This window comes from Canis lupus, chromosome 4 (assembly GCF_011100685.1).
Source record: "Canis lupus familiaris isolate Mischka breed German Shepherd chromosome 4, alternate assembly UU_Cfam_GSD_1.0, whole genome shotgun sequence".
NCBI classification, from domain to species: domain Eukaryota; kingdom Metazoa; phylum Chordata; class Mammalia; order Carnivora; family Canidae; genus Canis; species Canis lupus.
In genome coordinates this window covers 33500643-33513994 of record NC_049225.1, presented here as the reverse complement: position 1 = coordinate 33513994, position 13352 = coordinate 33500643, and the positions used below count along the sequence as shown (strand labels likewise).

Genomic DNA, 13352 nt, shown 5'->3' with positions numbered 1-13352 from the left:
TAGAGACTTTTGCTGTTAAGAGTTAAAGATCACATCTATTCAATCCTCCAAATGACCTGGCAATCCAGCTATGAACTCAGTTCACTGAAAATGCCAAAGTACAGAAACATGGTTTTGCACATGCTATTTTTTCCATCGAAATACTCATCCTTCTCCTATAGAAACCACTCCTCTGCAATCTCTACAGTCATACTTACCTGTTCAATAGTAACTTCCTTTACACACCAGTACCCTAGACAAACATCAGATGTTGCATGCTTCTGGAATCTATATAAATCACTTTACAAAGGCACCTATCAACACTGTACTGCACTAATACTGCAATATAACTGCCTACATATCTGCCTCTCCCACAGACTCAACATCCAAGAGGTATTTACTATTCAACCGTGGATGGGATGGAAGAGGCAAATCAATCTTCTACATACCCAATAACTGCAATGAAGCCAATTGAGCTCATGCATTTTTAGCATCCTCAGAACAATGCTCTAAGAAGCCATTACCAATCCACAGTTATCACCTCTCACACTATCTCCAAATTCATCCCAGCTTGAGAATTTAGCACAGAGTTGAACATACAGGTTCTCAATGAATAACTGTTAATGGATGAATAAATCTTATCATAAGTATAAGCAATGGCTCACATTTTAGTTAGGCTTCTAAATTTTCATAAGTTGGCCTTAAATTTACCTTCTATAAACCAACCATCAAAGATGAGAGAAGCATAATCTTCATTATTTGCAATCACGACTATCTACATCATATTCTTGCCTGATAATAAGAACTCTCCAATGTCCATTCCTTATCAAAATCCCAGCTATAAAAAACAAAAGCCAAAATAATGTCTAGAAAAATATATTCTCCATGTATTCTTCTAGATCTTCTATATTTTATCCTTACACCAAATTATACCAACGTAAGAATCTTTAGTTAAACCTCATTATTTTGTGACCCACTGCAGCACTGCCTTTTCTCACCTAGTGTAGAGATCTTTGTAGCTTGCACTGAAGAACATAAGTAAAAAACAGACTTGAGGAATTTGTCATTATTTCTACTTTGGGAAGCTGAGACCTGTCCACTATATCACAAAGCATCCCTCTTTTAAGAACTCATGCAAAGCAACTTCTTTCAGGTTTCTGTCTCATTAAAGCAAATCAATTCAGGAGAAACACATCCTTTACCTCATGTATAGTATACATCTTGTAATGGATCAAGATTTGGTCTTTGTTTTTGCTTCAAGGAGTCTTAGAGCCAATTTTTTTTTTTTTCTCACTTCAAGAACTATATGGGGTTATACATTTCCCTTCTATTGTTTCTTTATCCAATTTTATTATCTATATTGTACCTATGTCTCAAAATGACCTCAAAACCCAGTGAAATGAGATGAGGAAGTGAAAAGGAAGAAAATTAATAACTATCACCACTGGGTGCACACTCTAAGCCATATACTGCTCAAGTACTTGTGTCCCTTACCCTTGAACGCTGAGAGAAAGGTATTATTAATTATGTTTTACAGGTGAAAACTGAGGTAGAGAAGGTTTAAATAAATTATTTAAACTCACAAACCTATTTGTGTCAGGCCAGGTTTTGATCCCAGGTTTGACTGTCTACAGAGCCATAAAATCTTATCAAATTAAAGACTATGCAATGCTTCAAAAAGGCAAAGAATTCTAGCATTTAAAGTATCTTCCTCTGTTTTTGATTGTACTTGAGAACTTTTAAATTAACTTTTGAGTTGCCTTCTAAGTTTTGATTTATTTATATAAGTAAAAGAAGATAAAAAAAAAAAAAAAGACAAATCACTTGGCCCTAATTTCATACATCATTTTTAAATAATTAACTTTAACAAATTCAACGTATAATCATTCCCAAATCAGAGCTAGGAAAATCACACCAAAACATGATGCCCAAATAGCAAACATAAATATTTTTAGTTATGATAAAGCTAATGAAAAAAGATTTGGGCCAAAAAGAAAGAATCAGACATATCATCTAATTAGCACCGCATACAACTTGAAGTATTTTTTGGTGCCTCTAAAAACCAGATTAAAAGACAGTTTTGTGGGGGCAGGGGAATAGTATGATTCAAAATTAATCAAAAGATAGGAAATGTAATCTACATTAGACTCACCTGCTCAAGTCACTTTTTCCATGGTGATGATAGTGGTCAGGATGGCTGAGGTGGTAATGCTCCTGTCCACTCCACCTCTGGGGCGGCCTTTTCCAAAATCCTTCCTGAGACTGCCGAACATTTCTGTCTGACCGGTCAAAGCGGTTCATATTGTCACACTCCACTAAACAGATTCAAAAGCAAAACACTATAAACATGTACACACTCTATAAAAGTTAACTACTTATAGCTTGATAATTAAATGCTGCAGAGAATATAAAAATGATATGCTAAAAATACCAGCCATTTATATGGGCTAATTACAACATCAACATTTCCAGAGGAGAAGTAACCAGTTCTTTTGGTGAAAACTTAACTCTACAGTATTCAAACTGAAGTAAATCATAAAACTTTCATATCACAGGCACTTAAGTAACAACGGCCTCAGTGTTTTAAAACAAGCAAATTATCCTTGTTATGAACATTATACATTTTAAACACCAGTAATCAGTTTTTAGTGGTTTTCATCATTATCACTGGCTGGTTCTGACTTCAGAATGAGAATGATCTGAAAAAATAGAAGATTTTAAGTCTAGCAGAGAACTCGTTCCCAAAAATGAACGCTACAATTAGCTTTCACTGATTTCAAGAAGCACAAATTAAGTTTTCGTCACAAACAGATCGTATTTCTTAAATTAAGCTCACAGTTTAGAAAGTAAGAGGCTTCAATCTGCCTACAGTAGAGCGTGTTCAAAAAGTCTAAAATGCCACTGAAAACAAAGCCAGTACTTTGCAGCAACAAATAGTACACTCCCTGAAATCCAAATGCCACAAAAACAAGGAAAGAATCTCCTTGAAACACCCCAAGCCTCTTCTTCACTTACCCAAACACTTTTTCCTCACATATCTGAGCTCTCACTAGGAGAGTTACTCTGTACAAGGGAGACATTGTGTCGCTGGCTGCCTACTCAGACATAGTTGCATACAAGGCTCTGACAAACAGGCCTTCCTTCCTGCTCAACTCCCAGCCCTCCCTGTGGGAAGCAAGCCCAGTTTACCCTGTGACTCCATCTTCGCTCAGTGGTTACATAGCTACTGAGTTAGGACTGTTACTAAAAATACAACCAAACACTAACTCAAGCCAGGAACAGGAAAGGTTTCTCTAGTCTGAGAATTATCACATGAGAAAGTTCAAACCCAGAATGCTCAAAATTCCTTGATAAAGACATTAGAAAGCAATATAATCCCCAATTTTAAAAAAACTCATTACTTAAAAGATTATTTTCACTTAACCTAAAACTTGAAGTTGAAATATGAAAGTGTTTCATTACAGTACACCAGATAAAAACAAAGTTCTCCACTCCAAGAAAGTAGTTAAAATAAAGTATAACTGTTTAATTCTCATAAACATTAAACTCACTGTAACATTTCTAAATGCATAATAATTTTGCATAACTTTTTAAAAGACTCTGAAACTTTGTTTATGATCATTAGAGAAATCAACTTTGGGGAAAAACTATACATTTTATAGTTTTAAAATTTTTTAAAGGAAAAAATTTTTTAAAAACCTTACATTTGAAATTATTTCAAGTTCTTGTCGTTTTATTGAGATGAATTATAATCTATTTCTTTAATTTTTTTAAGTTCAATTACAGAAAACCTGACCGTTAGATAAATAAAGGCATGGTGACCATTAATAATGAAAAAAATCAGGTGTAGAAGATCAGATCAGAAAAGAAAAATAAACTTAAAAATATCTCAGAAATAGAGATCCCTGGGTGGCTCAGTGGTTTGGCGCCTGCCTTCGGCTCAGGGCGTGACCCTGGGATCCCGGGATCGAGTCCCGCATCGGGCTCCCTGCATGGAGCCTGCTTCTCCCTCAGCCTGTGTCTCTGCCTCTCTCTCTCTCTGTCTCTCATGAATAAATAAAATAAAATCTTTAAAAAAAAATCTCAAAAAGGCTTAACACCGATTTTAGTTCACATTTGTATTACACTCAGAGACTCAGTTAAGCTCATCAAGTATTTCTCATGGCATTAAAATGTTACTTTGATTTAAGCAATTCTATACAGCTGAGGGTTAATCTGTATCTACTTTTATCTGAGATCATATTTAATTCAAAGCAAGTGAAGTTCTTCTACTCACTTCCCAAACAAATTCTGTCATAATAAAAATCTGATATGCAACTAGGATGTCACCAACACAGCATATGCAGAGTAATAAGCAAATAAACCAGGCAAATAGGCCAGGAGATGGGGTTAAAAACTGTGGGTAATTAGAGTGCCTAAAATTGACGTGCCATTTTTGTGTTTACTAGAGAGGTTGTTGATACTACACACAGGCTACAAATTAAAGCACCTGTATTGAAACAAGAGCTCAACCACAGGCACAATGGCAAATAAACACTGGAAACAAACATTTGCTATGACCACAAACGGCTATTGGTAGAAATGGAGATAGAGGGGCCTAAATTTTCAGATAAATGACTACTCTAAGACTCTTCAAGGGTCCTGCTTTATACAGCTGACCTTTGAACAATGTGAAAGAGGTATGGGACCTCCTGCATAGTCAAAAATCTGTGAAACTTTTGACTCCCCCCAACTTAACCATTAATAGCCTACCATTGACTGAAGTTTTACCAATAATACAGTCATTTAACACATATTTTGCATATTATATGTACTACATGCTGTGGTTCTTATGATAAAGTAAGCTACAGAAAATAAAATGTAAATAAAATTATAAGAAAAAATGCAGGGATCCCTGGGTGGCTCAGCGGTTTAGCGCCTGCCTTTAGCCCAGGGCGTGATCCTAGAGTCCCAGGATCAAGTCCCGCGTCGGGCTCCTGGCATGGGGCCTGCTTCTCCCTCTGCCTGTGTCTCTGCACTCCCCCCATGTCTACCATGAATGAATGAATGAATGAATGAATGAATAAATAAATAAATAAATAAATAAATAAATAAATAAAACCAAAAATAAAAAGAGAGAGAGAGAGATCCCTTGATAAAGGTAAAAGAAAAAAGTAAGAAAATTAAAACAACTGTGTCTTTCAGATCTTTCCTAATCACAACTGAAGCCTAAAGTCCTTTCTCCCTTTATTCTTCCCTCATTCTATGCTCCTCCATTTTGCTCTGCCCCATCTCTCCCTTGACCTGTTTCCCTACCCTGAAGCTGGCAAGAAACCTCAAAGGCTCACTACATCTTTTAAAGTTAAACATCTTTCAGAAGAAGAAAACCCCATAAGGTTGGTCTCATTCTAAGCTGAGAGTCATGGCTATAGATCATCATCATCTCATTTTCCCCCCATAATTGTCAATGGTTTATATTTTCCCTCTGTGTTCTACAATATTTTTCCACTTGATCTTCCAAGCCACTAATTTAGATTTCAACACCAGCTATGGTTTCTGTCATCTAGTGAACTGTTCTTTTTTCTTTTCTTTTTTAAAGATTTATTTATTTATTCATAAGAGACACAGAGAGAGAGAGGCAGAGACATAGGCAGAAGGAGAAGCAGGCTCCATGTGGGGAGCCCAATGTGGGACTCGGTACCAGAACTCCAGGATCACACCCTGAGCCAAAGGCAAACGCTCAACTACTGAGCCGCCCAGGCGTCCCGACTGAACTGTTCTGTTGGGAAATCTTTTATAGCTCCAGAAAGCATTGTGCTGCAACTTTATTTCCTTGTGTTTTCATCATTTCCTTGGGCCACTCTAATCCTGGGAGTTCTGTTGTTTTTCCTCCCTGTTCTTCTTCCCAGATGCTGGCTCGATTTTTCCTTCTCAGTTGACTGGAACTCAGCTCTGGTTACCAAAGTACCCCAGGTGACAGCAAAACCTCGAGAAGGTTTAACAGTCTCTACCCCTATGGTAGAGTAGATAATGTTCTCAGCTCTTCATTCTCTCCTTTAATAGAATAATATATTCAGTGTCCCCTGTCACAGAGTTTCTCACTACAAACAGAATACACTTCCCAGTCCTACTGGTATTAGGCTTGGCCATGTAACTTGCTTTGGCCAACAGAAAGTGGGCAGAAGGAACAGTATGTTGGTTCTAAGTCAGACTGTAAGAGATATTAAATTCATGTTTCTGCTCAACCTATTGTCCTGCCATCTGCCATGAGAGCAACTTGCTCCAAGTAATTCTGGTCTCAAAAGAAGAAACTAGGAGTAGACCTGAATTCAATTCCACAGCTGGAGCTGTCCTACTTAATTGCTAATCTACAGATCCATGAATAAGGAAAATAAATGTTTATTTTGAAAGCCACTGAGATTCTGAGACTGTTACAGAGCATCCTGGCAGCACTGGGGGGGAAAGAAGTGACAAATGTGAGCTCCTACTACCCTCAATAGCATTAGAACAAACACCTCCACTCTCCGAAATATCCCTGCATTTTTCTAGCATCATGTATAAAAAGGACTTCATCACCTTCTTTGGTTCGTTCATCTCTCACCCCTGCGAGGCCTGAGAGACCAGGCAAATGTTGACTGACAGGGAATCCACAAATCTTCTGGAGCCAGCCTTCTCTCCAGAAGGATTTCCATTTCAACTAGAACCTTGCCCCAGGGACTTTTTTAAACTAGTCTCTGATTCTAGATCCGTCCTTATTCTGTATGTTAGTAAATTGAACACCAATAAAAAATAAATTAAAAAAAAAAAAAAAAAGAAAATCCTACAAATACTAAGGCAAGAGTACCTAAGCCCCTTTTACATACAGACCGTCTAAATCACTACTTCAGCACTTACTGGGATTCAGAGAGGAAGGCAGATTGGATTTGGGAATAAAAAAAAAAAATGGAGTGATTCATTCAGAAGATCACCATTTTCCCAGAATTAAAGTTTTTTTTTAATTTTCAGAAAAATTAAAAAAATTTTTAAAATTTTATTTTTTAAAAATATCAACTTAACGAGTCTTGGCACTGTTTTCACAAGTCAAATGATATCTGTTTCTCAAAATGTATTTCTTCTTAGAATCAAAATAAACAAAAGGAAGAAAAGTTGTATATGCACACAGAGGGGAAAAGGACAAATCCTATCTACTACTTACTTTGTGATAGAGATATACAATTTAATTGGATCATACAGAATTATATCTAAGACCTACAAAACCAAGGTTTTAAATGTTTAAATAAGCTTGCAAATGAATCTATTTAACATCACTTAAGACTGCTTCTCAGTCTCAAAAGATTTCCTCCATTGAGATTAGGAAGTTTGTAAATAACAAATATTAAATTAACCATAGACAAGCAGCCCAACTATATATAGCTCCCTGGGGTTTCAATTTGTCTGCACTTACCATTTTCAAGAGGTGCATCCTCAGGCAGATCCACATCAAGCATAAGGTCATCGTCCTCAAGGTCACATGATTCAAGATTATTCAGAATATCCTGTGAACAAAAACAGTAATAAATGCTATAACCTATTTCAAAAAATGTATCTAATCATTAGTTTTGAGAACATCTCTGTGAGTCTTAATTTACTCAATATTTGTGTTGTAAAAATCAACTTTTAAGATAAAATTTTTAACAAAAAAAGATTCAGTTAGTTTACTTGTTAAACTATTTGTAACATCCTTCTCCTACTCTTCCTCCCACCAAGAAATTTTTAACTCATTTTTAAACTTACAAAATGCTCACTGTCTGCAAGATACTGTACTAAGTACTTTACTAATATTAATTCATTTATTTAATCTTCAAAATAACCCTATGATTTAATGACTAGTACAATTACTTGAAATTAATGCACAGAGAGCTAAAAGTAGGATGCAAACACAAAAAGCCTACCTCCTGAGTCCATGCTTTTTTTTTTTTTTACCAATTTCCTTGATAACATGAGTAATTAAAAATGCTAAAGAACCTCCCAAAATTTATTCATATCTGGTATAAGAGGTTGTGCTTTATTATATATAGGGATTGGACCACTCATGTAAAATAATAAAAGCATTTAACAACATGATTATTCCATTTCATTTCTGGTGCCAAGCCCATCTATAGTACCACCTTCAGCACCACTACTAACTCGGCTTGATTTGCCTTAATTTTTTTTTTTTCTATAAAAGACAAATAGGACTGGACTAGTCAAATTGGTATAAGCAGCCATTCCTGGGTTCTAGTTGTAACCTTGCCAGCTACAACCTATCCTGAGAAAAGTAATGTTTTGCTTTCAAAAATTCTTGTTCTGAAGTCTAATTAGCAAAATAAACAAAAACTAAGTTTAAAGTCAGGAACTGGGCAGCCAGGGTGGCACAGTGGTTTAGCGCCGCCTTCAGCCCAGGGCCTGATCCTAGAGACCTGGGATCGAGTCCCACGTCGGGCTCCCTGCATGGAGCCTGCTTCTCCCTCTGCCTGTGTCTCTGCCTCTCTTTTTCTCTGTCTCTCATTAATAAATAAATAAAATCTTTTCGATAAATCAATCAATCAATAAATAATAAAGTCAGAAACTCAGTTTGACCTGATGCTCACTAATGGATCCTTCCAATCCAAGAACCAATTCAATACTGCAAGATCTTTTGTTAGTATACATAAATAAAAAGATTAAAAAATCCACAAATTTTTAAACTAAGAGATTATGGACTTGAAAAACTCTTATAGAGGGAGATGTTTACAATATTTATTACAGATGATATGAGTAAAATTAGAAATTGTTTCCTATGTTGGGTATTCTATACATAGCTTTCCAATTTTGTGTTATTGGCCTTCCTTCCAGGATGCATTGAGGTCTAAAAGCAAATGGAATAATTGTTTCTGGAAAAGCAGAAACAAAAACACACCTCTGGATAATTATTTAACTTTGACACATAAAGGGATTATTTCACAGAACCTCTTTCCATCATGAAAATACCTGCTGTCCTTAATATAGAAGCTGTCCTAAAAGCAAACAAAACAACAACAAAAACCAAAGGCCATAATAGATAATTCACAATATATAAAATAAACAACTAATTAATATAATGTAGGAAAAAATGCTAACAGTTATTCTGATTTACCACAACTGAAAATAATCTAGTACTCTTTAATATTCCAGATGGGATTAGATTAATAAACATTAAGGAAGACAGTTTGTCAAAATTTAACTAAAACCTTTTTTAAAAAGACAAATTTTCCTTTCTAAGAAATTATCCCTCAGAAATAGATAAATGAAAAAAATATATGTGCAAAGTATGGTTATTGCAGCATTATTTGATGGCAAAAAAGTAGAAATGCCCAAGAACGGAAAAATGGCTAAACACAAAGTACGACACAGTCATACAATAGAATACTGTTTCCTTAAAAAATAATAATGAAAATATATAGACATGGAAAGATGTCAATCAGGGAAAAAAACAGACTTAGGTTGTTTCTAATCTTTGATAAATCCCTATAAGTCAAAAATAAAATAAGTAAGTCTAATTATGTATTAAGTCGATGGCATTGTACTCAGAGAAATTATTTCAAGTGAGGAAAAATTTTCAAACTATTTTCAGTAATTATATTATGGATGGTAGTACTGGTGTTATTCTGGTTGTGCATACATGAGTATAAATGAAAACAATTATACTGGTGTTTGCTGAAAAGTGGATTCTCATATTAGGAAAACGGAAATAAGGATGTAAGGATGTAAAAACCAATGAAATTAAATTAAAAACTCTACATTCCTGAATATAAGTGCAAAGTATTGGTGTGAACACAAAATGTTTTTCATCTTAAGTGAAAAAATACATTTTTTCCACTGAAAAGGCCTAGATATTAACTAAAAACTAGGTCTATAAAACAACATATACAGAATTATCCATTTCATGAAAAAAAATTGTATAATATGTATAGAAAAAAGCTGAAAGGAAACCACAACATAGGTTATGGAGTTTTTCTTTCTTTTCTTCTATTTTTGTAATAGTAACTGTATTTTCTCATTTTCTGCAATAAGCAATGACTTATGTACTAAAAAAATCATATCCCCTATATAAACATTTGGCTTTTGTGTATGTATAAGTATGTATGAAACAAAAAATGCTGGGTGCCCCAAGCCAGCTCTAATAACTAAGGACACAGCAAAGAATCAAAGGCAATAGAGAACCTTGCTTTCTAAATCCAGAGCAGGTCTTGGCTTGCTGAGACACACCAAACAGCAAAAGCAGCACTGCTACCACCATCAAAAAGATGTTCAACTTTTAATAACTAACTAAACCCTACATTTGTTTTGTGTGGTTTTCTGTGGGTTTCATTTTATAATGAAAGGTTTAAAAAATTAGTCTTAAAGAATGAGCCTTAAAGTGATGGAATGAAAAAAAAAAAAAAGTGATGGAATGATTATGATATCACTCTGAGAAGGTCCTAAGAAAGCCCACTGGAAAAGGAAGGAGAACATAGTTAATAGTAGTTACAACAGGGAGGAAGACAGGGAGAGAAAACCATCCAGATTTATGCCTCAAGTTAACACTCACCAATAAATCATTGCATATGTTTCATAAATTTATCTGGTTACACGGGAAAATGGTCTATAGCATGGGGGGAGGGGAAAGAAGACTGCATATATACAGTATGACTTCATCTTCCATGCTAAAAAATACATTTAAACATCAGGATGGTAATAAACCAAAGGATTATTATAATTTTCCATTATGTGAAATAGTATGTACTATGCTTTTTATATTCCTTTTTATTTTTCTGTAGTAAGCTTTTATAATATGCATAACTTCATGCTGGAAAAGTCTACCTCTCTTGGTATCAGCAAGGGTTCAAACCACACAAATATAGCCTGAGTGTTGGAACCCATCAATCTAGCACATCCCTTAACCACAATAAAAACCAAGCTACCAGCCCCTCTTAGCTTCATTCAAACTATTCCACTCTGGGTACCTGTCCTGCTCTTCCCAGAAAGCCTCATTATGTGAGTAATAAATCTTTTCATATCTTCTTAGTGCATATGTGGCACCAATAGTTTTGACATCTAAACAAACAGGGAGGGCAGCCCCGGTGGCGCAGCGGTTTAGTGCCTCCTGCAGCCCGATGTGTGATCCTGGAGACCGGGGATCGAGTCCCACATCAGGCTCTCTGCATGGAGCCTGCTTCTCCCTCTGCCCCTTCCTCTGAATAAATAAATAAATCTTTTAAAAAAAAAAAAAAAAACACAGGGAAGTTGACTCTGTCCCTCCATGTGGCAACTGCAAGACACACTCTCTGTAACTCAACACATATAAAAACCTATATATGCAAGGCATGGGATATACTCATAAAAAATAATCCCTGTCTTTGTCAAGAGTAGAGCCAAACTACTCTATGATATCGCTGCCTTGGCATCCATTTTGTGTGGCCAAGGGATCTGCAGGGGCCTTGAACTGAAGCCAACCCCTCCAGTGACTGCATGCCCCAGCATCAGAAGCAAATGTAAATTGCTGATATGACTTCCTCAACAGCCCTTGTGAACAATAATCACCCTGTCTCCCAGGGTCTTCCTTTTGTGCACCCCTTAGACAGACCCTTGTGGGGCTTACCAAAACCCTGCTCTTTTTGGTTTGAATTGACCAATCCAGACAGTTCAGGAATCCCAAAGCACTCTAGTCATCAACCCTAATAAAGTCACATACCCCAGATCCTGTGACTCTCCCTATCTGCACTGGTATGGCCCCTCCAGGCATGCCAACTACCTTCCTTCAGAACCTGTTAATAATAAACTTCTCTATTTCAATTTCCCTTGTGGTCTTTTATTGAATTGGGGTTCACTATCCAACACTCCAGGGCTCTACTTTACAAATGTTAATTTAACAAATTGGCAACAGCACTCCAAGGCTACTTGTTTTCCCTCAGACAGACCGTTCCTTCACAATATGGTAATGGCTCAATTACTAGGAAAACACAATGGATGGATATCTAAGTCTTGAAATGTCAGAGAAAATCTAAAATCAAGTAGTCAGAGAAAATCTAAAGAACAAGCAAATATGGCCTCTAGAACATGGAAGAGGAGAATGCCTTCTGAATAAACACTATGCTAAGAGCAAGGAAGTAAAAAGCATAATGTTACTATTCTAAATGTTACCAAATTTGTTTTTCAAAGACAAAAAGTAAATACTTAGATTTTGCAGGCCCACAGACAAAATCAGCGTATTATACAGGTACTTATATAACCATTTAAAGTGTAACCACCTAAAATGTAAAAAAAACTTATTTTTTAGGTGGTGAAAAACAAGGTAGTTGGTCAGATGTGACTTACATAACACAGTTTGCTGACCTGCTCAATGTAAATAATTGGAAGTAGTTCGTTAATACCTGTTATGGATTTAGTGTTTATATTTTCCCAAAGTTCTTATATTGAAGCCCTAGCCCACAATACGAGGGTATGTGGACATAGGGTCTTCAGAAGGTTATTAGTTTTAGACTGGTTCATGATGGTGGGAACCCTATGATGGGATTAGCATCCTTACAAGAAGAGAAAGAAACCAGAGCACACACTCTCTGTCTTCCCGCCATGTGAGTATATCGTGAGAAGGTGGCTGTTTGCAAGACAGGAAGCGGGTCTTCACTAGGAAATGAATTTGCCAAACCTTGATCTTGGACTTCTAGACTCCAAAACTGTGAAATAAATAACTGTTGTTTAAGCCACTCAGTCTACAGTATTTTGTTATAGTAGCCCTAGATGATTAAGACAACACTCACAGAGTGTAACAGGAAAAGACAGAGAAGTAGATCTACATCACGAACAACTATTTAGGCCAAATTAAGACCCTGGATTTTATGTCAATGACAGGGGTATGACTGATGAGTTTTCACAAGTGGTAAACTGAGATTTACATTAAAGAAATATTATTTTGGCTGCTGTGTACAAAATGAATTTAAGTAGGAAAGATAAAACAGTTTTGTGGCTATTGAAGAATCCATGCAACATATATGATGGTAGCCTGACATTAATCAGTGTCAATGAAACTGAAGAATAAGCAGTTATGAAATATACAAGGTAGTTAGGATCTATATAACCAAAGCTCACCGAGAAGTAAGAAAAGAGCCATCGATAATTCCTTGGTTTCTGGCTTAAGAAACAAATGGATAATTCCTATTCACTGAAATAAATTATAAAAAAGGAAAACCAAATCTAACTTTAGAACCTGGTAATTTTGACATGCTTACTGCATCTTAGAGAAGGCATGCTCAGGAGATGACAATATATGAATGTAGCATTTGGCAGAGAGATTTGAGGTGTGGAAGTCAGCACCACACAGATGCCATATGAAAGATGTTGAATAAGGAGTTTCACAAGAGAGACAGTGCAGAGTTGAA

At 35.9% G+C, this 13352-nt stretch overlaps 1 protein-coding gene across 12 annotated transcripts in view; it reads right to left on the bottom strand.

Annotated features, from left to right (window-relative positions):
- CCSER2 (coiled-coil serine rich protein 2) overlaps positions 1 to 13352 on the bottom strand; it is a 189706-nt gene that overhangs the window by 87093 nt on the left and 89261 nt on the right. For 11 of the 12 annotated variants that reach the window (XR_005358079.1, XR_005358077.1, XM_038534505.1 and 8 more), the window contains 2 exons: positions 7403 to 7493; positions 2132 to 2294 (listed from right to left, as the gene is read on the bottom strand). Coding sequence is in view for 10 of the 12 variants with exons in the window: in XM_038534505.1 (XP_038390433.1) it covers positions 2132 to 2294; positions 7403 to 7493 (254 nt within the window). In the remaining 2 variants the exon portion in view is untranslated. Of the gene's footprint in view, positions 1 to 2131; positions 2295 to 2994; positions 3150 to 7402; positions 7494 to 13352 lie in introns of those variants that run through there. The other variant, XM_038534514.1, reaches the window with a different exon arrangement.